Below are 24792 nucleotides of genomic sequence, written 5' to 3' on the forward strand. Positions count from 1 at the left end.
ATTAAATGTGTCCCAGGTTAAAGCTTTGGAATGACATCCTTTTTTCTAATACTTAATAATTTGAAGGGAATCAAATGATTCTAGGTTGAGGGGTGCCTGGGCGGCTCAGCCAGCTAAGCACCCAACTTTGGCTCAGGTCATGGTCTCACAGTTTATTAGTTCAAGCCCTGTGTGGGGCTCTGGGCTGACAGCTCAGAGCCTGGAGCCTACTTCAGATTCTGTGTCTTCCTCTCTCTCTCTCTCTCTCTCTGTCCCTCCCCACTCATGCTCTGTCTCTCTCTCTCAAAAATAAACATTTTAAAAAAATGATTCTAGGTTGAAAGCAAATGAGAGATGTACAAAGAACATTCTCCTACTCCTTTTAAACTTTATGATGTTATGTTTCATTTAAATTTACTATATATTTTGTCTACTGTAAGCTTTTTAGAAACTTTTTCATTGAATCAAAAATAAAATAAAAACCATACCTATTATGTCTATCAATCTCTAGCTATTACTACAAAGTCAAAAATTTAGGCTTAAATTTGCATAGAAATTAAGTTATCCTGACTCCCATTCTCTCCCCTGCCTGCCATCCAAAAAAAAAAAAAAAAAAAAAGCCAATAGCAGCATTTGACTAACAAATAAATTAAGCATAGTGTTGTGCAACTAGTCAGCATCAATTAAGAGGGAAGATGAGTTTTTTCCTCAGTGTGAAAGTAGGTTGGGGCATTTGTTTTCCCATGTTTTTCTTGTCATCCTTATTGCTCACTTCAAAGTTCACGTCGGTAAGGATGGTAAGAATATCTTCACCCCTGAAAAACAACAACACCGTGACCATCTGTGGGGAAAGACACTGGCAAACCCTTCATCTGCTGTCCTCAGTGACAGTTCCTTCCCTCAAAACACCAGGCACTGGAAATCATTAAGTTGCTAAAGTAATTTGTATCAAAGCTTTCCAGTAAAGGGGTTGCTTCAGAACTTATCTTTGGTTTACTCAGGATCTCTACTGACCATCAGAAACCTCAGGGTCACCATCAGATTTGGGTTCTTTCCCTCCTCACCTGTTTGTACCTTACTCTTCCACATACAGTGTCACTTGCCCCCATAATTGCCTCAGTGCCCCCAAACATTCTCTGCCTCAAATCAACATTGCTTCTGTGATCATTTATGATCACTTTGGGACAAGGGAAAACTCAATGTCTCTTATAGTTGCTCCACCCAGTTTTTCACCAGCCTTTCTTCTCAGGTTAGCTGAGAAGGCAACCTGCTTATTCATTGTCAAAGTTACAAAAGAAAAACATTGCTGAGAGCTACCCGAACTCACAGGTTGAGTGAAAATTCCTGGTGAGGGTAAGGCAAGTTTGCATGGTCTCTTGTCCCCAGACAGCTCCCAAAATCTACCCTCTTGTAACTTTCATTTCTGCTTGGGCACCAGACCTCGGAGTGCTTTGTTGATTAGTGTCAGGAGCGGCCTGTCCCCCTGCCCTGTCCCTGAGGCATGATTGCACCTGGTCAGGGAAAGCTGAGTTGCTGGGAGCCCCATCAGCCTTGCTGGATGGCACAGTCACAGCAAGGAAATGGCACATGTTTGCACAGTTCTTGCCATGAAGCAAAACTGGTATCTCCTACTATTGGCTCATATTGGGAACGGGACTACTGTTATAAATTAGACCTCACAAGGTTCCAAATCAGACTAATATTTCCCACACAGATACTTCATGGGAAGAAGCATATTCCCACCTCTACAAAGAAGAATTTAGACAAAGCACTGCAGATGTTTGTCAAAAGGCTCATCTAATGAGCCTCACAAACCTAAGACATAGATTATAAAGGGGGTTAAAAAACACAAATTTACTATTAACTCTGGCCTGGAGAAAAAGCCTAACTTAGAGATAAGAAACAAACAAGAGCCAGACATAAGTTACTCTACATACCTTTGCTAATTGGTGCCACAAAATACCTTTCCTTTACACTGATATCCATTATGAGGATGGGTAAGAATGGTTAAAACTTATACTCATACACAAAGGCCAGCTCATCTAGGACCCCTATGGTGCTTACACCTTCAACATCAACAAGGTTGACACAAGCAATTTACTAAACAGTGCAAATACCTTCTTTTGTGAGCCAGACAAAATGACTCCTAGCCTAGTCTATGCCTAAATTTTAGTGTTATTGATATACACAAATGTGTTTGCTTTGTGCTTCTCACTGGGAACATTCTACTATCTTCTTAGTTGTAAGATTTACTACCAGTTTAAACAAATGTATATGTTACCTGCTTTTCACTGAGAATACCTTGTTATCCTATTTGTAAAAATTAACTACCTCACTAAAATTAGAGTAATTCTGCAAAATTGTTTCTGTACACTTTTCAGAGCATCTTATCACTGAGAATTATTTGTAGTAAAAGTTCCACTTTTTTGATGTCATGTTAACACTTGATCTATAAATAAAGACACAAAAGCCGGCAGAGTAGAGATGCCTGCCAGAAGGGCAGAGATGTCTGCCTGGTGATCAGAAAGAAAGCCGAGGCTCTCTCACTCTCTCTTTTGCTGACACCGTCCATCCTTCAGGGAGACCTGGACCTGCTGGAGCCAGACTCCGGCAAAACATGGTGTTGATGTTATCATTCACTCCATTGTCTGCCATGGGAAATCCCCACTCTTCTTACACTTAAAGCATGATGAAATACAGAACTGGAAGATTTCTTGCTATTCACCTGTTATGTGTGTATTTGTGTGAACTGTGACTATGAAACCATCATTTAGGGTATAATAAATGAGGAAAGGATATTTTCCCACATTTTGTGGCTTCAAATTAGAACAAATTAGTGGAATATATATCCCACATATTAGTGGGATTCTGAAATATAAAGGGTTTCTACTCTTTGGTACTTATCTCCCACAATGCACCAAGAAGGTTTAAGGTTGGTTAGCTATTATACAACTTTGACAGAGTTGGAGGACATTAAAAATTGAAGTGGGTTATTGTGCATTCTTGGAGGACTTCCAAAACCAGTTGAGTTGGCTCAGTCATATTTCTGCCTAAAACCAGAGCTGGGCTGACTCTACCTTCATTCCCTGCTCTATGATACCCTATCATTTCAAGTGCTAAATAAAAGAAACTCTGCAGTAAGTATCTCAGGTTTTTTCCATCTATGAACTAAAGATATTAACACTTGCCCCCTCTCACACTTTGTAACTGACCTGGAATGTACAGCTATGTAATCCATAGTTAGAAATTTAGAAATGAATTAAGGGCAGAGCAGGCAAAACTTACTTAGGACATCTTTCTCTTAGGCTCTGGCAAAGCGACTGGATATACCAGGTCCCCTCCATGGGGTTTCGGTAGGAAACACAGTTGTTCACAGTGGCCATTCCCAGTAGAAAGTCAGCTTCATCTGGGATATATCTCTTCTGAAGTGATGAGTCCATTTCTAAATAGGCTTCTTTCTGTTCAGAGTCAGTCTCAACAGCTATACCTTTCTGGTACTTTTCCCCTTGACAAGCCTGAATAAAAAAGATTTTGGGCTTGCCTGCAAGGGAAGGGCACATTGAACCAGTGAAGTAAGAAGTCAGCTCATAGATGGGGGCTTCCTGCCCATCAGAGCCATAAATGATGCCCTTGTCTCCATGGGAGAGGATGCAGCAGATGAAGCAATCCTTGTTATTATGGTCCATTTTTTGGTAGGTTTCCAGAACCTCACAGATTGTCTTTGCTGTAGAGTCTTTGAAATTCACAATCTCGAAATGAAGGTCACTAAAGGTCTTACTCAAAGCCTCTAAAAAGTGAAATAAGAGAAGTCGTATTACACCACAGTAAATCCCAGACCACAGCCCAGAGTTAGAGAGAAAACTGATCAGATAAAGAATTTGAAACAGAACTGAAGAACAGTTCTATCACAGTCCATTTATATCACCTGGCTGAATTCCACAGTTTTCTAATATTTATTGCCCTTAGCTGAAAACATTTCTAGTCTCGAGGCAAATGAGAATGGGGAGAGTGCTATTGTTAGCCTTCTGTCTCTTCTCAACTCATCTGTGAGATGGGTAAGCGATTATATAGGCTTACTACCAAACCAATCTAAATAATAATTGTATTACTTATCAGAACAAAAATCAAAATCATTAAAATTTTTAAATTTCATTTTATTTTTTTTATGTTTATTTTTGAGAGAGAGAGAGAATTTAAGTTAAGTATGGAGCCTGATGCAGGGCTCAATCCCACGACTTTGGGATCATAACATGAACCAAAATCAAGAGTCAGACACTCAACCAATTGAGCCCCACAGGCATACCCAAAAACACTTTTTAATAAAAGATTCATATTATTTTATCTTGAGCACTTTCAAAATTATTTACCAAAATGCAAGATACGAACGTTTCAAAAGTCAAGTAGAACTAAAAGAGCTATTACCAAAAAAAGCTATCCCTCTTCTACCTCTCCGTATTATCCAATCATGTTCCATGGAAGCAACCACTTTCAACTTTGAACAATTTTTTTTTGGTCTTAGCCTTCATTTTGAATGAATTTGGGCCCTTTGCTATTTATTTATTTATAAATTTTAGACTTATGTACTGAGTTCCTATTATGGAGGATGAGCATTTTTTTTAAGTTTATTTATTTGGAGAGAGAAAGAGGGAGCGAGAGAGTGCATGCAGATGCAAAGGACAGGCAGAGAAAGAGGGAGAGAAAATCCCAAGCAGTTTCTGCACTGTCAGTGCTCAAACTCACGAACCATGGGATCATGACCCAAGCCAAAATCAAGAGTTCAGACGCTCAACCAACTGAGGCACCCAAGCACCTCATAGGATGAGCATTTGAACTCTTATTTAGTTATTTACAATTTTTAGTTGAATCAATAGTACTCTGAAAATGTACTTTAATTATGCTTCCTTTCTTTTTTCATTTTTTCCTTCCTGGAATTAGTAATTGCATTATTTTTCCATTGCTTTGCTTTCTGTATGCATAACATTATTTTCCCCCAAAGTGCTCTAAGATCTAGTAAAAAGTCTTTCAACATTTTCAGGCTGCCCGATTCCTTTTTTAAAACTAAAAATTTTATATATTTAAGGTATACAGCATGAAGTTATTACCACAGTCAAGCTAATAACATATCTCCTCCCATACTTAATTATCATGTGTGTGTGTGTGTGTGTGTGTGTGTGTGTGTGATGAGTTAACCTGAAATACACCCTCTTTCACCCATTTCTAGTATTCAGTACAGTTTTACTAACTATAGTCAAATGTCATACATTAGATCTCTAGACTTTTTCATCCTAGAGATCTGTGACTTTAGACCTACCCTTTGACCAAAAACCCAGAAATACAATCAAATATTATTTTAATAAAGGTGTTTTAATAGAAAATGAATGAAAATCAAAGGCCTGAAGTCTTTTCTTCAATACCAAGGTATATGATGATGAGTAATATAGTCAATGGACTTTAGCTCAGTGGCTTTTGAAATCTTAGGATAGATTTGCTTGAACAAAGAACTGTTAACAGCGACCATTAGCAGAATCTTGATGATTAAAATCAACCTACATTAATCTTTCAAACTTTATTCAGTTAATATATCACTACCTGATGTTATGACTCATAAACACTATTTTCAAAAATACAGGGGTTGGGTTGGATTATTCCTATTATCATTTTTAGTAGTAGCCATTTCTATGTTCACATACTGCAAATTATTTTTTCATTTAACTTATAAGTTCTCAATCTTAACCTAAATAGCCTGAGCAAAAGAATTTCTGGTTAGTTTAATATTTGAAAATGCCATTCCTATTAAAGACTGACAATTTCACCTGCATTTATAGCCCAACTTTTATAAGTGCAACTTCTAAAATATTTGTAATTTTTTTAGCGTTTATTTATTTTTGAGAGAGAGAGAAAGACAGAGCATGAGCTGGGGAGGAGCAGAGAGAAGGGGAGACACAGAATCTGAAGCAAGCTCCAGGCTCTGAGCTGTCAGCACAGAGCCCGAAGCAGGGCTCAAACTCAAGAATCGTGAGATCATGACCTGAGCCAAACTCAGACGCTTAACTGACTGAGCCACCCAGGGACCCCTAAAATTTTTTTTAAGTTTATTTATTTTGATAGAGACAGAGACAGCATGAGTAGGGAAGGAGTAGAGAGAGAGGGGGAGAGAGAAAGAGAATCCCAAGAAGGCTCTGCACTGTCATGCACAGCCTGATATAGGGCTTGAACCCACAAAACTGTGAGATTATGACATGAGCTGAAACCCAGAGTCAGACACTTGACCAAATGAACCTGCAGGTGCCCCTATAAATGCAATTTCTATATGTGGTCTTGATGCCAAAGCAATGTTTACACCTAATACTTAATACATTCTACAGAAATAGTATTCATTTTAGTTGAACTAAAAGCAAAGCTTTTTATTGTTGCTTTTTACTATTAGCCTTTTAGTAAAACTCAATATTTTATCTTATATACATTACTTCGATTAAAAATTAATTAATAAAAAACAAAATCAGGGGCACCTGGGTGGCTTTGTCAGTTGAGCATCCAACTTTGGCTCAGGTCATGATCTCATAGTTCGTAAGTTCAAGCCCCACATTGGGCCCTCTTCTGTCAGCACAGAGCCTGCTTCAGATCTTCTGTCCTCCCCTCTCTCTCTCTGCACCTCCCCTGCTCATGCTCTCTCTCTTAAAAATAAACACTTAAAAATAAAATTAAAAAACAAACGCAGAAAACTAGCAAATATATAAGAATGATCTTCACTTCCACAAGGAAATATAATTATATCCATTTTTTTTTCCAAAACATGTGGCCAGCCCTGTTGGTACAATTTTTGTTCTTCCCTTTTGATAAAAACATAGGTATTAGAAACATTTCTTTTCTTTTCAGGGTTTTCCTGTACCTGCATCAAAGTCTGTTCCATTCCTATCCTTAATGTTCTGAAGTTTGGGTACATCCTTCCGTGCTCTGCTAAAATCATAATTATTAAAGATCAAACAATATCCTCGAGGTTTGCTTTTCATTCGGTAAACTTTGTCCAATGTCTGGAAAACAAAAATTCAACCCAGGAGCTGACTCTGTGGGTCAAATACTTGAAATGTGAACAAACAACTCCTTAGTAAGAAGTCAGTCCATCCCCTTAGCCAAACTGGAACTCAAGTGCACTTTTAATGGCCCTCCCCCAACTTGACATTGTTTCTCTGGTGAACTAGTTTCCACCTGTTCTCTGGACACAGGATCCCCAGGCTTCTGCCCCACAGTTAATGTGTAAAATCAGTGTCCCAGTACTTGGGCCTCCTGAGCACTTTGCACATATATTAATTTGTTGTCATCATAACATATTTTCATTATTTGTTTTAGTTTATGCTCAAGGTGGCTAACATCTTCACCAGGAACTAAAATTTATTAATTTGTGAAAGCTCAATCAAGAGTTGCTGAATAAATGAACATCTTAATGCTGCCTTTGGGTTGCTCATCTGTCACTTCATGATTCCCTCGACTAGCTATTCAACTCATCTGTTTCTGGGCTAACAGCTGAGGGCCTGAACTACTGACATACATGACATAGTGCAGTTCCAGAATTTTGAAAGCCGATGACTGAATTTGGCTCTCAGGACCACAGCAACTGGAGGAGAGACCTGTTTTAGTCAGGCGGGTCATGGCTACACCAGAGGTTACAGGATCCATACTCTAGTGCCTGACCGCATCAGTCAGAGACGGCTCTGTGTCTTGAATTCCCAGGGCTATTTCAGTGCTGAGATGTTCAGCATGTACTGGGAAAGCTACGCAGCCCCTTGGGGTAGAGAAAAGGGCTCCACACTAAGAGCTCAAGTTCCCGGCTCTACAAATTCATAACCTTAAGACTGTATAAGTTACCAAATCTCTCTTGCACTCAGTAGGTTTAGCAGTTCAGTAGGGATGACACTTGTAGAGCACTTTGCTATTTGCAAAGTGCCACATGGCTTTGGTTAATCTTTAATTTTCAGACTTATGAAGGTCTGGTAATTTGGTCAGGAGCCCACTAGACTGATAACCTTCACGGTTTCCTTTGCTTCCCAACACAGAGAGCAGTGAATAGGCTAATGAATCAGAGTGTAGTTGGTGAATCTTTGAAGGTTAATAAATCAAAGCAATTATGTCTAGAAAGGCAATTCATGCACTGGCTCATTGAGATAAGAATATAGACCCAGCAAGATCATGAGCATTTGTTGCTTACACCTAACTCACAAACGAGAAACAGTTTTTGAAATGTCAAGCTAATATAAGAAAACACTTTACTTTTCCCAGTCCTGCTGACTTTCCCCCCAAGCCTTTCCCCTACTTAGGCTGAGGCAGCTGCTGAAGGAACTGCACAGGAGGCTTCTCGCTTGCTCTGCCCACCAACTACTCCAACGCCTTTGTCTTTGGTTTTAAAATAAAATTTTAATACTTTTTAATATTAAAACTTAAAAAAATCACATTTTAAAATTTATCCTTTTATGAAAATTTTCTACAGTTTTCAAAATTTCCCATAAATGTCTGCCCCCTTATTAGTTTATCTAGAAGCTTAAAAGCTAAGGAATATAAGAACTGGAATCTGCAATGCAAAAGGGAAAAAGGAACCGGAATTTCTCCATACCTGTGACTCATTGTCCTGTTCTTCTAGAGAGTCCAACAATGCCACCATTGCCAGAGATTCCCCCCCTACAAGCAATGGAGAATGAGATATGGCAGGGACGATACTTCGGTAAAGAAACACAAAGCACCCAGGACATCACAAGGTCCCCTTTAAAAATGAAAGTTCACAGACTGCCTTGAACATAATATCCTTGCAGTCCACAGAATAAGTAAAAACCTTTTTACTAACTCTTCATCTACTTCAAACTTGCCAGCCTGGGGCTGCAGGTCTATGTCTTTTGACAACTTTTTTGTATTTTTCAATGTGTAGAGTTAACAGCGAGTAGGCATTGAGCCTACTTCTTGATCTTAGGAGAGCATGACCATTAGGATGTAGATGTGGTAGAAAGGTGTGGAGAGGAGGCAATGGGGGTACCAGACAGTAAATTAACAGAGTAAATCTTAAAAACATATTTTCAATATTACCATTTGAGAAGTCATCTTGACTTCTTTGAAGGCTCAGTCTTCCCTCTGAATTAAAAAAGAAACATATTTGATTAGAAACAATCGTGACGTAGAGGGATTTGTCAATTTAAGAATACATGTTGCTAATTCACAGCTGTCAAGTTATTTGTACCTCTGCTTAATTCTTCATAATCAGTGATTTTCTTCAGCAGGCTCTTGTTGATTTGGTCACAGATTTTTTTCAGAATGTCCAAATTGTTTTCCCCGAGGATGACCCTCTTTTCCATCTCTATGAAAATATCAAATAAGTTCTAAAAGGAAAAGAAATAAAGTTGGAAGACTGGATTGAGACATACTGGCTTTTAGATTAGATTTTCTTTTTTTAATTCCATTCTTTCCAAACAGAGGGCCCACCCTCGCTTCCCAAGCTGACCCTCCCAAGAGGACATCCTGGTCTTATAAAACCAAAATAGCACTAGAGAAGCATTTCTGTGCTTTCTGGCTCAGTAAGACAGAAATGAAAAGATAGAGAAGTGACATCAGATGCTGCCCAGGTCCCAGGCCCCAAGCCCTGTGCTGAAACCACCGGTGGGCACCTTTGTGTGAAGTCTATGAAACAGCCTGAGTGCATGGCTGAGACACAGTAGCCTGGTCCCCTTGGTGACAGCCCTGAGGACCGCCTCTCTCCCAACACTGCCTCTGGTACCTGATTCACCTCCAGTCCCGCGTTCACACACACACACACACACACACACACACACACACAGAATTCCAGATCCCAGGTGGTTTCAGAGACTACAGAAGTGGGAAGGTGTCTCCAGCTCACCACTGTCTTTCCCAGCTCTGTAGGGTCCCACACTGGGCTGTAGCTCCACAACCAATCTTCCTCTGTAGGCCTGACTGCCATGCTCCTGGTAATTCAAGTGATCAGCCTTTCCCATAGACAAAGGAATCCTATCTACAACACTGCTGCCTGAAAACTTTTCTCTTCTCCCCTGGTTGAAAAGTGAGAGTCCAAGTTCTTTTTATTAGACTAGCCCTCTCTCCAGTCTCAGCAGTCCTCACTGGCTGACTCCACCTCAGGACCAAATCTTGGTGAAACACCAGTTCTTACCATATCATCATCCACTTTACATCTGGAGATCTCCTGGCTCAAAAGAAACTTAAAACACCTCAATTCCGATGTGGTTACATCTTCTGAAATCTGAAAAAGCATGACCCTGTAGTGGGAAATGGAAACACTTTAGAAATGGTTTCTCGGGGCACTTGGGTGAATCAGTCAGTTAAGCATTCAGCTCTTGATTTTGGCTCAGGTCATGATCTCAAAGGTTTGTTAGTTCAAGTCCCACGTGGGGGTCTGCACTGACAGCACAGAGCCTGCTTCGGATTTTCTCTCTCCTTCTCTCTCTTCCCCTTCCCTGCTTGTACATGGGCTCACTTTCTCTCTCTCATTCTCTCTCTCTCTCAAAGTAAATAAACATTAAAGAAAAAAATGGTTTCATACATAATTTCCCATTTGATTAAAGGAATCACATTGGAGACTTGATTCCAGTTGCCTCCCTTTAAAACAAAGATTAAAAATAATAATAAAAAAATAAAAATTAAAAAATAAAATAAAACAAAGATAGTGGGTGCCTTGTGCCTCAGTTGTTAGGCATCTGACTTTGGCTCTGGTCACGATCTCACAGTTCGTGGGTTTGAGCCCCACGTCGGGCTCTGTGCTGACAGCTAGCTCAGAGCCTGGAGCCTGCGTCAGATTCTGTGTCTCCCTCTCTCTCTGACCCTCCCTGCTCACGTTGTCTCTCTCTGTCTCTCAAAAATAAATAAAAACATATATAAAAAATTTTTAAGCAAAGATAGCTACTCACTCCTCGGCCTTTTGGCCAAGATCAAATGTAGTATCTGTTCTTATCAGTAAAACAAAGATAGCTAGCGACATAATTTATGTGTGGGGGTCTTGGAAAGAGGCTGCTGTGATGACACAGATGCTACTGACTCATGCCCAACTATTCTCTCCTTAACAGAATTTAAAATTCCACTAACTTTGTCATTCTGTTCATTTCAGCTAAGTGAAGTGTCTTTTGTCTTCGGCCCTCACTATAAAATCAAGAGCTTGTTGCAGTAGAAAAAAGCTTTTACTTAGGAAATTATGCTTTTCAAAATGCAAACTGGATCATCACTTCCTTAATTAAACCTGTCAGTGCTCTGCCGTAGGAAAGGCAAACACATGGCTCCGGAATACAGATCCTTGTGAAGCCCATCCTCCCTCTTCAGCTTCCTGGGTTGCCCCTCACCACCACCCTCATCTCCGCTCCAAACCCACCTGGCTGCCCTGCCCCTCACCTCCTTATGCTGCGTCCCCCACAATCCCAATCCCCTGTCTATCCACAGACAACCAGCCATTCACCCACCACCTGCTTAAGGACCACTTGAGTGTCTTCAGGGCTACATTCACCCCATGTGTCTTCGCCACAGCAGAAGGTTTACACATGATGTTATAATTGTTTCTGGAGCTTTCTGAGTCCCCTGAGAGCGGAGCCCCTGCCCTTCTTGTTTCCATAAGCCCAGTGAGTCATGAGGCACAGCATTCAAGTGCAGAGGCCCCAGACTACTGGTGTTGGAACCTTGGTTCCACTATCTCAGAGCTGTGTGACTTTAGACATGTTATACGCTTTTTTCTCTCGTCTCTAAATTTGTAGGTAATTCTATGTATCACTGGGACATATTGAGAATGATATGAATATTGTTATCTGAAGTGCTTAAACCAATCTTTGGCAACACACTAAATTTTCAATACACAACAAGTATCATTCTTTTTTCTTTTTACTTTTTTAAAAAATTTATTCATTTTTGAGAGACAGAGTATGAGTGGAGGAGGGGCAGAAAGTGAGAAGGAGACTGGAATATGAAGCAGGCTCCAGACTCTGAACTGTAAGCACAGAGCCTGACCCAAGTCTTGAACTCACGTCCTGTGAGATCGTGACCTGAGCTGAAGTCAGACACTCAACCAATTGATCCACCCAGGCACCCTTATTATTTCTTTTTTTTTTTTTTTAAGTTTCTTTATGTTGGAAAAGAGTCAGGGAGAGAGAGAGAAAGAGAGAGCCAGGGAGAGGCAAAGAAAGAGGGAGAGACAGAATCCCAGCCTGTCGCTGTGCTGTCAGGGCAGAGCCCAGTGCAGGCTCCACCCCACAAATAGTGAGATTAGGATCCAAGCTGAAATTAAAAGTTGAAGGCTCAGCCAACTGAGTCACCAAGGTGCCCCAGGCATTATTATTTCTTAATCCATGATAGGTTTTTGGGATATGTTTATTGAATGAACAGAGGAAAGTTTAATAAGTCAGAAAAACTTTCACTATTATGGTGTAATAGCAAAATGGTGTAAAGGAAAATAATGTTAACACAAAAACATGCTAACTTCAAATTAGAAAATGAAAATTTTCTGAAAATAAATATAGTGCGGAAACGGAAGTTACTCAGTATTCTCTGCTTCATCCTTCCTCTCATGGATTCTGCCCTCGAAGTATTTCTCCAAAGCTTTCTCAGTTTGGCTGAGACTGCTGTCCCTTTTAGCTTTAGTACAAAGTGTTTTCCCCTTTACTTCCCTCATTACTAAAACCTACTAGCTTCCTTGTACCGTCACTGTCCAGAAATAAACCTGGGTAGTTCATAAAATACTTATTTTATAGGTAGCAATTATAATTTGAAAATAAAAATGTCTAGTGCTTTGTTATAAGTGGAAAGTGACCACACTAGCATACGTTTTATTTCCTGGCTAACATCCAACAATGATTAATAACAGTAGAACGTGTGCTGACCTTTTGTTCCCAAACGAACATGTTTACGTGTTTAACATATAGATCCTCCCTTGTTAGGGACTCTTAGCCTCCCAGCAGAGACGTACGGCTCGTTGTGTGGCACTGACCATATGCTTCAACCTTGCCTGCCTGGCAGAAGGAGTGCAACTTTCAAAAGACCAAAATGGTAGGCCTAAGATGAGACCCTCCAGCTTTTCTAGCTCTGGGGTTGTTGTTTTTTAGGACTAATTGGTGCCTTAATGGAAAAAATCATTATAAAGATGTCACTATCTCCTCAGGCCAAAGTTATCCAGTTTTAAATAATGTCCTCCCCCAACACTCCTCCTAAATTCATGTCCACCCTGGATGTGTGAATGTGACTGTAGTTGGAAAAAGGGTCTTTGTTGATATAATCTTATTAAGACAAGGTTACACTAGATTAGGGTTGGCCCTAACCCAATGACGGGTGTCTTTCTAAGAAGAGGAAAATTCTGACAAACAGGCACAGAGAGGAGGTTGGAGTGATGCATCTAAAAGACAAAGAACATCAAGGATTGCCCGCCAGTGCCAGACACCAGGGGAGAAAGAAACATGAGACCGACTCTCCCTAGAGCTCCGAAAGGAACCGAGCCTGTTGACACCTTAACTTTAAACTCGTAACCCCAGAACTATGAGTGTATAAATGTCTCTACTGCGTGAAGCCACCCTGTCTGTGGTACTTTGTTACAGCATCCCTAGAAAACGAATACACCCAGAATATCTCTCTTTCAAAATGCTCAGGCTTCAAGTAGAGAAATGTATGATGCCAGAATCTCAGGTCTCTGAGATTAAGGGCCAGGGCATTCATAAGCAGGCCAGGACAGGAGATGTCACACATGTCATCATTGATGACAAGAAAGAAGAGACTGTAAAATGGGCCATAGCTAAGACTTGAGCAGAAGTTTTCAGAAAAACCTAGCTAAAAATAACTAAATAATAAATAGCTAAAAATAACTTTAAGGAGCATCTGATAACAGGGGATGTTGAAATAGAGAAGTTAGTAATGTGTTTCTATTTTAAAAGTCTGTTACCAACTCACCAAGAGGTAACAGAACATGGTCTGTTATCAGCCCTGGGTACCCACTGTCCCACAGGTGGGGAGAGGCCTAGCTGCAGGCATTTGGCAGGACAGACTACCAACGTCACCACCATTCTCCTGGCAGCAGCTGAGAACACAAGGGGCCAGACAGTCTCTGTGGGGTCCAGCCTGGCCTGTCCAGAATGGCTGGCAGCATACACCTCTATTTGGAGAACTTTGTGATACAAGACTTCCAGTGTGGAATAAAAGCCTAACACCCCACTGAGAATATCCATAGTCATCCACAAGCAGCTGGGAGGGAGATTTCACGTAAGAAGTAGTGAAGCTTTATCCAGTAATAGGCAAAGTAAGCACATGATGTGGACAGAAGCAGAGCAGAGGTAGCAGAGCAGGGGAGACAGAACAGAGAGAGACAACATTCAGAAGATGTCTGTTTTAATTTCGGCATACCTATGGGTAACATTTCACTTTGGAGACAAGTGTTTCTATTTTATGGTTTAACTATTTTTCCTGAATTATATATAGGATCCCTAAATTTCTTAATCTGGCCCTGGTGGGACATCTTCAAGGAACTTCCAAAGTCATGCCACACAGACACCCATCATCAGCCAGGCCCACAAAGAGGCGTCTATTGCACCCACACCTCCCAGTGCCTGGATTGTGAAGGTTCTCCCCACCTGTAGGGGGAGATCTGGGCTCTGCCTGGTGTTTGAAGCTCCTGCTCCATCTCTTCCCTGCTGGTGTGCAGGTACTTGAACAGCAGGTCCAGTCTATTAATTCGGAAAAGCAGCTCCTTCAAGAAGGACAAGTTGCTTTCCTCCAACATTCTCTTTTCCTGGAGTCTCTGGAATAGCATCAAGGCATCTTTGATAGGCTCTTGCTTCTTTTGTGGGATGTAGTCCAGGCTCAGGAATTTGAGGGAGGCCAGCTCATCACTGCCCAGCTGTTCCCCAATATTATAGAGACATTTATTGAAGTTCATGTTGGTCAAGTGTCAGGAGAATGTAGTTGTCGCCTAGGAGAAAATACAGTATTATGTTCAGATGAGGAAGAAAACTGCCATTCACTGATTTGTTCCTTCATCAAAAGCTATTATTTCTACGATACACCAGGTGTTTTACTGTGGACACAGGGCAAGAAACAAGAAAACAAAAAACAAAAAACAGAGACAAGTTTCTGCTCTCAAGTAGCTCACTATTTTGTAAAGTAGATTTACAAATTAGCCAATGGTCATAGGGTTGTGACCAGGGCACAATAGGAATACAGAGGAAAGAGCCCCAACTCAGCACAGCAGGAGGGCTTCCTAGAGGGAAGGTGCCTTTGGGAAGGAGGTAAGAGAGGACAATTCTTGCAAGAAGTAATTATGCAAAAGATGGAGGCAAGGATGTTCAAGGCAATTCAGGGAGGCGCAAGGAGCTCCATAAAGTAACCACGAAGTGCCCGGGAGTGGGGGGAGGGGGGGTGCAGCCATGGCCGGAACCGTTACCAAGGGCCTCCCACTGTGGGGCAGGGGCTCAGGCTTTGTCCAAGAGGTGACAGGGAACTAAGAGAAGACTATAATGTCAGCCAGTCTGGGATTAACAATTAAAAGTGTGAAGAATCAGCTGCAGCCGGAGATGTGGCGGGGTCTGACTGGAACAAAGGTGCTAGGAGACATGAGGCAGCGCCGTCCCCCAAAGCCCTCCTCTTTGGAATATTTTTAACGTTTCTTGATCTCCAGCATGGGGATCTATCAAGGTTTATTTTAAGAAAATTTCAATTTCTTTACTCTTAAAAATAGGATTGTATTGAGGAGCTTTTTTATATATCCTGTGCATAACTCTATTTTACTCCTAGAATTGGAATTACGGGGCAAAACCTTTTTTCTCCTTTTTAATCGAGAGCTTACATCATTGTTTATAAAGTTTTTTCATGCTTATTTTTGAGAGAGAGAGTGGGGGAGAGGGATAGAGAGAGGGAGATACAGAATCCCTAGCAGGCTCCAGGCTCTGAGCTGTCAGCACAGAGCCCGACACGGGATTCGAACACATGAACTATGAGATGATGCCCTGAGCTAAAGTCAAACCCTGAACACTCTGAGCCACCCAGGCGACCCAGAGCTTACGTCCTTGTTTAGACAAATTTTCTTAATTCAGGGAACTAGAAATCTCTTGGGAAAATACACTTTGCACTGGATTCACAAAGGCTCCAAGGCCTAGATCTTTCACAAAAGCAATCAATTATCATAAAAATTCTTTTATTTAGAAAAGATATCTTAAATACATGGCAAGCACCTAATACCATATATATTTAAAATGCAGCAGGGGTGCCTGAGTGGCTCAGTTGGTTGGGCATCCAACTTCAGCTCAGGTCATGATCTCAGGATTCATGGGTTCTAGCCCCGTGTCAGGCTCTGTGCTGACAGCTCAGAGCTTGGAGTCTGTTTTAGATTCTGTGTCTCCCTCTGCCCCTCCCCACTTGCTCCGTGTGTGTGTATGTGTCTCTTTCTCAAAAATAAAACATTAAAAAAAATTTTAATGCAGCAAACAAGACCTGGACATATGAGGGAACAAACTAGCAAGCTCATCCCTTAAATCACACTCCATAGAAACACGTGTGCTAAACAGGATATGTGCACGGAGTGTCACCACCACACAGTGTGTAACCCTGAACAACTGGGAACACCCTGAATGTCCATCCATAAAGAAATGGCTGAATAAGCCAAGGTACGGTCATACTACAGAATATTATGCAGCAGATAAGAAAATGTGCTCCATCTCCTAAAATGAAAATGATAGCTATCCAAGCATGTTATTATGACGGTAAAAAGAAAGAAAGAAAGAAAAAACCAATTTCAATATATTTTTTAAAAACCATACATCAGGGCACCTGGGTGGCTCAGACAGTTAAGCAGACAACTCTGGATTTCGGCTCAGGTCATGATCTCATAATTCAGAGCGTGGAGCCCAAATGGGATTCTCTCTCTTCTTTCTCTCTGCCCCTCTCTGGTGCTTGCACTAACTCTCTCTCACTCTCTCTCTCAAAATATATAAATAAACATTAAAAAATGTTTAAAAATCATACATCCTCTTTTTAAAAAAATACTCAAAACAGTACTATTAGGCTTTTGGTGGTACAGGTACACATGCCAAAGCAGAAAAGAAAAATGCAAGGAGGGTCTGGGAAGAAACATACCAAATTCAAAAGTTTCTTCTGGGAAATGAAGGAGAAAACTAGGACTTGGGGAGTGAAGAGTGAGGAGGGAAATTGCCCTTTTCCTGGAATCTGTTAAGAAGAATGTATGCAGATATTCTCTGTGAAAATGAAACTACTGTCAAAACACGTGGGTGTGCTCTTGGGTTTAAGGTAGCCTAGGAGAGCGAGTGACGGACGAGCAGGAAACGAGCGTCTCGGGAAGGCCAAGGGAAGGGTTACCAGGAAGGAGACACGGGAGAGAGGTGGCACCACCACAGGTGTGCTCTTGAAGGAAAAGCAAGTATTAGAAGAACTTAAACTTTATAAAAAAACAACTGTAAGAGAACTCAGAGAACTTACTTGCCCCCAAAAGAGAAGGAAACTTCCACACACACCTTTCTCAGAAAATACAAAATCGAATAGACTACGTAGAAGTCTGGAAGATCCAGGCAGTACACATGATGAACTCTAACAGTATTTCCTCCCAGGAGCAAATACACGACCTTTCAGACACATGCCAAATAGTCACAAAAATTGTCCACAAAGGAAATCTCAATATGCGATTTCCAAAGAGCAGAAATAGTGCAGTCCATATTACCTTTTGGAACTTAGCAATGAAATTAGAAATTAATCTGTTAATTAGACGTTAACAATGAAAAATGGCCAAGCCAAACACACTACAGAAAGGGCTATCCACGTGTAGGTAGCTTTTTCAATACATGGTGTTAGAACAATTGGGCAAACTTCTAGAACAAACTGAAATGGATCATAACTGAACTCCTTACATTAAAATAAGCTGCAGAGAGATAAGAGATTCAAACCCCAAAATTAAAATACTGAGGAAAGAAACACAGGAGAATTTTTCAAAACAATCATGCTGTAGTGAAGAACTTTTCTAAGTACATCAGAAAACCTGAAAGCCAATTAAAAAAGGTTGATAAATGTCCTTAAATAATACCCAAAATATTCTTCAAAATTTTTAAATGTTATATTACAAAATTTAAATAAATCTTGCACTTAGAGGAAAAAGTAGAAAAGGGCCTATTTTCTTAAAATAAGGCTCCCATAAGTCAATTTTTTTAAAAAGAGATAAAGAGATCCAATCCAATGCATAAACAGGTAAAGATCATAAGCACACAGTTCAGAAAAAAGTAAGTAACACTGGATTTATTTTTTTTAACCAATGACTCTCAAACATTTGAAAAGATAGTCAACTTCGTTCACCAAAAAGAAAAAAAAAGTGAGTTGAAATTACAAAAGACCATTTTTCAACTGCCAAATTGGTGAGGACAAAACTTGCAATAGTGTAATGAGATGTAGAAATGAAAACATGTAGGTAGGTAATTTGGCCATATTGGTCAAAGTATAACATGACCTCACAATTTAACTTCTAGTTTTTCCTACCTTAGCTTAAACGTTATGCACTTAAAAAACATGTACAAAGCTATTCAGAGCTGCACTGCTTGAAAGAACAGAAGGGCAGAAACAACTGTTTGTCAACATCAGAAGTTCGAAGAAACTCTCCTCAGATATTTAAAAAGAGAGGGAGGCTCACCGTGATTGGATGTGTGTGGTCTATACAACGTATTATCAAGAGGTGCGTGGATTTGTGTGTTCACAGAAGATCTTTGAATAGAACACACAAGAAGCTGCTTCAGTGGTTTGCCTCTCAGAGAGGAACTAGAAGCCCAGGGACTGGCAGAAAATAAGGCTTCCGGTTTGGATTTTTACTAGGTGCATGCATTACTTATTCTACAAGGACTTATATTTAAATTAAAATTACCACTTAAAGACCCATTTTCATTCATAAGTTGGAAAGGATCTAAACTAGGTCCAGCTCTGTTCAGCACTATTAGCTCCAAAGTCCTTAAAATTTTTAAATCATTTCTAACCACTGTTAATATCTCATTTTACACAGTCAGATGAACCAAAGAATTAAATGAAGGCAGAATCTCTTTTTTTCCCTCCACAATTTTTTTTTGATAGCAGTGCTTATTGTATTCATTTTAGAAAATACGGAAAACATAAAAAAGAAAGAAAATGACCTATAATCCATCATCCAAAGATAATCACCTAATAATATTTTCCTATCTTTTCTACCAAATATTTTACAATTTATATTTTTCCTTGTATTTTATCACATCATATTTCTGAGGTATAAGTGGATTTTTTCCAATGGTAATATTGTAAGCATGCCTTCATATCTTCATTTTTTTCGTCTGCAGCATGGATTTTAAAATTTGTCAAGGATCTAATCATAGGGTTGAGCCATAATTCATGTAACAATCTCTGCTTACATTTAGAATAAAAGGTAATTATTATCAAGGCCAGGATGACATGAGTTACGATGACTAGGCCTTGGCTCCCATCCTCTGTAGCTGCCTCATCTCATTCATTTTCTTATCTTTGCAAGAATTAGACAAGGCTTTCTAAATGATCTTTGCATCACATCGAAATGGAGAATTAGTTGGGAAAATGCTGGTGAGGCTTTTTTCTGGCCCAGGTTTTGTAGGACACACTGTGGCGTAATATTCCATCTCTGTTTAGGTCACACGTCTCTCTGGTCACAGTGCCTGGAAAGCAGTCAGCTGCAACAGAGGTGTGCGCTGCTGGCAGGGGAGCCACCTCCAGGCCCTGAGATCTGTAGATGCAGGGACCCCGATGGCCCTCGTTTTATGGGACCTACGTCTACCGCATAAGATCAGAGGTTAGAAACTTTGTTACAGTACCATTTTTAAAAGAACTTTTATTGTTGTATTTTTCTGATCATAAAATAGTGAAAGTCAAGCTTACCCCTTAGAGAAAGTACAGAAAAGTATAAAAAGAAAAAGAAAAATTACTCAGAAACACCATTTAGATAGCTCTTTGATTACATTTGGGGGATTCCTTCCAACTATATTCATATGTGTGTGTGTTTATAAATACATATATGTAATGTGATTATGTACATACATAAAGTATATAAAATTTGAATATTTTCATGAATAATATATATAAGGCAGAAGAAAAGAATGGGGATGCAAGGCCTCCAGGAAGTTTTCTCTTACTTTTGATTATATAATATCGGTTAAATAATAAATCCATACAAGTGTATTTGTATTATACAATATGTGTATCTTTAATATTTTTAGTAATAAATTTATGCCCCAAAGTATTTGATATAAATGTTTATATTAAGATGTACAGGTGTTTATAACATATATCCATATACACATAAGAATATTTTTTTGACTCATTTTACTACAAGCCTCTGAAGAAATTTGTATTATCATCTTCATATTACTATTGTGAAAAATCAGTTTAGAAAGAAGCTGGTAAGAGAGGCATCAGGCTCAGATCTGAACATCTCACTCGAGGCTTCAACAGGCCCTGCAAAGATTTAGATTTTACTCAACTTGCAGCTGGAAGCCAGTGAAGGAATGTAACCCCCCCCCAAAAAAAGACATGTAATCATAATATTTTTAAAGACTAAAATATTTAAAATTTTTTAAGACAAAAAATAAAACTCCAAAACACAAAAACGGGAATTCTTAATAAATCCTCTGTAGCAGCGAACAGATCAGAACCTTACAAATCAAACCTGTACGTGCTAGAGCCCGGATTTAGACGGTGTCATCTCATTCCAGAGTCCCAAGTCGACCACTGCTTCTGTCACGATTTGATTAAGGATGAGGTTCTCTGTATAGTTATATGTAGAGCATTCCAGAAAAACCAAACCTAAACTGGAGGGGGCCTTGAGATCTAGAGTCTGTAGGGCCCTCGCCGCCCTGGCTCTCAAAGGGACTGCTTGCTAATTCTTATGGTTCCCCACCCTCTGCAGCCTAGAAAACTCTAGATCAAAGGCCCTTCTCCCCACAGGCCCAACCAACCTTACCAAAGAAGCAAATCCTCGGACCCTCACCGCGGCAGCAGCCTCTTCACACACCCCTGTTTCCTGATGTTTCTAAAGAAAGAGCTTTAGAAGAATTGAGGAAGAACTTAGGCACAGCCTGGTCTACTTCCTGTTTTGAAATGTCTGAGTCACATAGGCTGAGAGAGGCCGACTCGCCTCTCAGAAGCACCTCCTCCCGGAGCTCAAAAAGAGTCCTACAGAAACAGGGGACAGGGCACTGGGTGGGGGAACCTGGCGCCCTGACTGGCTGTGTCACTTGAGATGGGTCATTTTGCCTTTGGAACCTCATTACCACATTCCAAAACGAGAAAATTTGGACTGAATGGTAACTAAGAACATTATCTTTCTATATTTCAGGAATTTACAGATTTTTCTGGGTTCATAATGAAGACTTTAATGTTTTCATTCAATAAATACTGATTGAGCACTTTTGAGAGATCTTTTAACTGCGAAAGCCCTCATCATGGTTCTGAGAAGGTCTGCTAACTCCCACAGCTAACTCTCCTGGTTTCTCATCCACACTAGAATACAAAGGTCACCTTCACGGGCCCCCAGGCCACCAGACCCCACCCTTAGTATCCTAGAAAACCCTAGAATCAAAGGCCTTTTGCCTGAAAGGCCCAGATGACCTTACCAAAGAGACAAATCCTGGGGTCTTCACCATAGTCTGGGCCCTTTAGATATAACGGAACAAAATACATTAGCCCAACCTTTCAATCAGTTGAAAGTGTTTTGATGTTAAAAGAAGAAAGAAAGAAAAAAAATCAAACACTTCCCTTCCTTGAAACTGTCTTTTTTCGATGCCCAAGTAGAATATAAGCTTTCAGAGGGCAGAAACCCACCTTAGGGCTGAGGGGATTAAACAAGGTATCTGCAAGTGCCTTCTCACCTGTAGAGGGCTACGTAAAGGTACCATAGTAAGTAATACGATGCCCTTCGCTACCATTTGATTATGCCCATGGAGACTGAGTGAAAACGTAGCAACAGAAGAAAAGCCTGTTAGTAGATAAATCATAGCCCAGGAGGGATTCCCTGATTCTTGATGCTTCCTGAGCATTTGTTCCACTGTTTTGTAACCAGTCCCTGGGGTAGGCTGTGAGCTTCACAGCGGCAGGGACCATATCTTTCATGTCCGTGTTCCCAGAACCTGCCATAGGAGTAGCAATATCTATAACCTACAAACGTTTCCTGCAAATCAAGGAGAAGAAACCCCATAGAGGAGAACAGTGGATATGATGAACACGGAGTTCCTTGACAGGGATGCTTAAATAACCAAGTGTACAAGGTAATGCTCGAAAGTCTTCATGACCCAAGAAATGCAAAATAAGGCAACATGATACCCACTCTGTACCTATCAGATATTGGCCAAGGTTTGCAAGCTGGATCAAACCCAGGACTGGTGGGCACGTTCTTACGTAGTCCTTCCACTGGACTGCGAACACTATCCATCATGTAGCATGCAGGGGTCAGAAAGTGGACCTGGCAAAACATAGAACCTCAAGTGCCAGAACGCTTGCTTTTTATTTTTTTTTTAATTAAAAAATTTTTAACATTTATTCATTTTTGAGAGACAGAGCAAGAAAACACAGGAGAGGCAAAGAGAGAGGGGCTCAGAGGCTCTGAGCTGGGATATTTAACGGACTAAGCCCCCCAGGTGCCCCAGAGTTCTTGCTCTTTGAAAAAGAAACAGAATGAGCAAAATACAATTTAAATAATACGAATACCTAGTAATAATTGCTAATACTTACTGAGAAGTTAGCAGTGCCGGTCATTGTTGTAAGTAGTTAACTCATATTACCTCCTTGAATCCTCACAACCACTACATGAGGTAGTATGAATTCCATTTAATGATGAGGAAACTTGTGTACTGGTTCCAGTTCATAGTTTAAAAATAGTGTATACACAAAACAATGCTACATTTTGCAAAGATACAGATCAATTCAGGGATAGTATCAAAAGATTCAGAGCTAACTTTTGGAAGGCAGTGGGGAGGGTCAAAGTGGGGTGAGAGAGGAATGGGAAGAGAGTACTTAGGACATGGCCGGGGGAGAAGGAGGCGCTGCCCAGAACCTGACAGATTAACTCAACTCTCTGCCCAAGTGGAAAAGAAAACAAATTAAGTAAACAATGAGTCTCCAAACTGACCCAGCAGAAAAGAGACACTGTGTATTCCAGGTAGCTGAGGAGACACTAAGAACAGAAATGTAGCAGAGGAATTGAGTTAAAAGTAGCAAGGTCGGAGGCTATGGTTGGGAGAGAAACCCCACTTGGAGGTCTGGGGCCCTGGCAGGACCCTGAGGTGTCCCCACTCTGCCGCCTGAATGAGCCCGGAAACATGGCATTCAGAACCCACCCGCCTCTGTACCGGCACTCACCTGCTCCACCTGTCCCAGCAACATCACAGTCACCAAGTGCCCAGGGCCAGCACCCCTGAACTGCCTGATTTCATACAAATTCCTAAGGCTTGTCCACACAGCCAGAGAAAATTCCCATGAAACAGGGTGGGGAGGAGGGCGGTGGGGCTGGAAACACCTCCAGGAAGAAGTTTTCTTTCACTTTCCATAACTCCCCTTTCTGCCTCCCCAGGGAATTCACTTCTGGTCCTTTACATTCAGAACTTATTAGCAAATTCAGCAGAGCTTTAAAAAATCACAAGGGACAAGAGCAGCATCTGGTATTCAGCAAGCAAAAAAGAAAATTCCTCAACAGAAGGAACTAGAAAATAAACTTGATTCCCAAAGCAAGAGGACAGAGATGACTCACTTGAACGAAAAATATTTCTTAAAGGAACAGATGCCCCATTTTCAACTATTCAGAAGAGGGACAGAGACAGTGTGTCACTATATAAACTGGTTAGGGAAGGGAAGGCAGAATATACCACCTCAAAATATGCCACTTTGCATATGAATTGTTTTTAATTAAAGTTTCTTAAGAAATAATCAGTGCAAGAAAGACACTTTGACCCTCCTCTTCCCTCTGAAAGCAGGACATAAATCTTCCATGTGAAAGGTACCCTCCTTGAGCCAGGAGGTAGAGAGATATCTTTACCACCAGGGATAGGGAATTTAATGCTGAGAAGGTTGAATAAGCAAACCTTGTTATTTTTTCACCAATTTACTACTCCAAGCCCAAACTTCTTTCCCTTGTCAATTTTTCACAAATTTGTTTGTCTACAAAGTGTAAAAGCTGCCTGCTTTGGTCATTTCTTTGAGTCTGATATTTCTATAAGCTTCCATTGGTATGAAATTTCTCTTGTTACTCTGTCTTATGTCAATTTAATTATTAGGCCCGCCAAAGAACTGAGAAGGGAAAAAAGGAAAAGTTTCCTAGCTACTGCTCCTAGAGGCTGGACATGTGTTATTGGAAAGCATTTACACTGACTACATTTTGTATTAATAACCTCTGTAATTTCCAAAGATGAGTCTTAGACTGACTGTGGCAAGTAAAATGCCATTCTCCTTCAAAAGAAGTCCAAGGAGAGGAATTGTCCCTCTGTTCTCAAATCTCAATGCTGAAGCCATGGACCACCCATGAGTTCCTATGGCAGGGCCTCTTTGAATGTCAAAGCCAACCTCTAGCTGAAATGGGAAATCCTGCACAAGGAAATGGGTGGATCCGGCCCAGTCCTGAGTAGGGATAACAACACCATTTGCTCTCTGGCCCCGCTCTTAGGTTCAGTAATAGCCAGACCCCACTCCATCACTAAGCCTGAGTGGTGGTAATGTAAGGATGCAGGTCTGATTCAGGTTTCCCCTCTGACCTTGAAGGCCAGCCAACACCATTAACATTTCTGGGGGCGGGCCTAAAGGTGGAGGTTAAGACTA

At 40.6% G+C, this 24792-nt stretch overlaps 1 protein-coding gene and 1 pseudogene across 5 annotated transcripts; one reads left to right on the forward strand and one right to left on the reverse strand.

Moving 5' to 3' along the window:
• Positions 1-583: 583 nt before the first annotated feature.
• On the reverse strand, positions 584-23633 carry CASP8 (caspase 8). Of its 5 annotated transcripts, none has more exons than XM_029934076.1 (9): positions 23344-23633; positions 14580-14917; positions 10142-10247; positions 9200-9338; positions 9049-9093; positions 8585-8649; positions 6869-7010; positions 3265-3766; positions 584-794 (listed from the first exon to the last, which is right to left on the reverse strand). In XM_029934076.1, exons 2-9 carry the CDS (start codon positions 14882-14884, stop codon positions 659-661), a joined length of 1440 nt encoding a protein of 479 aa, XP_029789936.1. In that variant the 5' UTR covers positions 14885-14917; positions 23344-23633; the 3' UTR covers positions 584-658. The 5 variants fall into 5 exon arrangements, with proteins under 5 accessions (XP_029789936.1, XP_029789934.1, XP_029789935.1 ...); XM_029934074.1 differs by lacking the exon at positions 23344-23633 and adding an exon at positions 20951-21072; XM_029934075.1 differs by lacking the exon at positions 23344-23633 and adding an exon at positions 20946-21072.
• On the forward strand, positions 10891-11038 carry LOC115288713 (annotated as a pseudogene).
• Positions 23634-24792: the final 1159 nt, after the last annotated feature.

The sequence above is a fragment of the Suricata suricatta genome, chromosome 3 (genome assembly GCF_006229205.1).
Source record: "Suricata suricatta isolate VVHF042 chromosome 3, meerkat_22Aug2017_6uvM2_HiC, whole genome shotgun sequence".
Lineage (NCBI taxonomy): Eukaryota > Metazoa > Chordata > Mammalia > Carnivora > Herpestidae > Suricata > Suricata suricatta.

Bases quoted from the DNA above. Each gene is read 5' to 3' on its own strand.
- CASP8 (XM_029934076.1), bottom strand. From the start codon at position 14,884: ATGAACTTCAATAAATGTCTCTATAATATTGGGGAACAGCTGGGCAGT. The intron at 8,650-9,048 runs GTAATATTGAAA...CATTGCTTGTAG, and splicing joins TCAAGATGACTTCTCAAATG to GGGGGGAATCTCTGGCAATG. The intron at 7,011-8,584 runs GTATGGAGAAAT...TTTGTTTTCCAG, and splicing joins AACAGGACAATGAGTCACAG to ACATTGGACAAAGTTTACCG.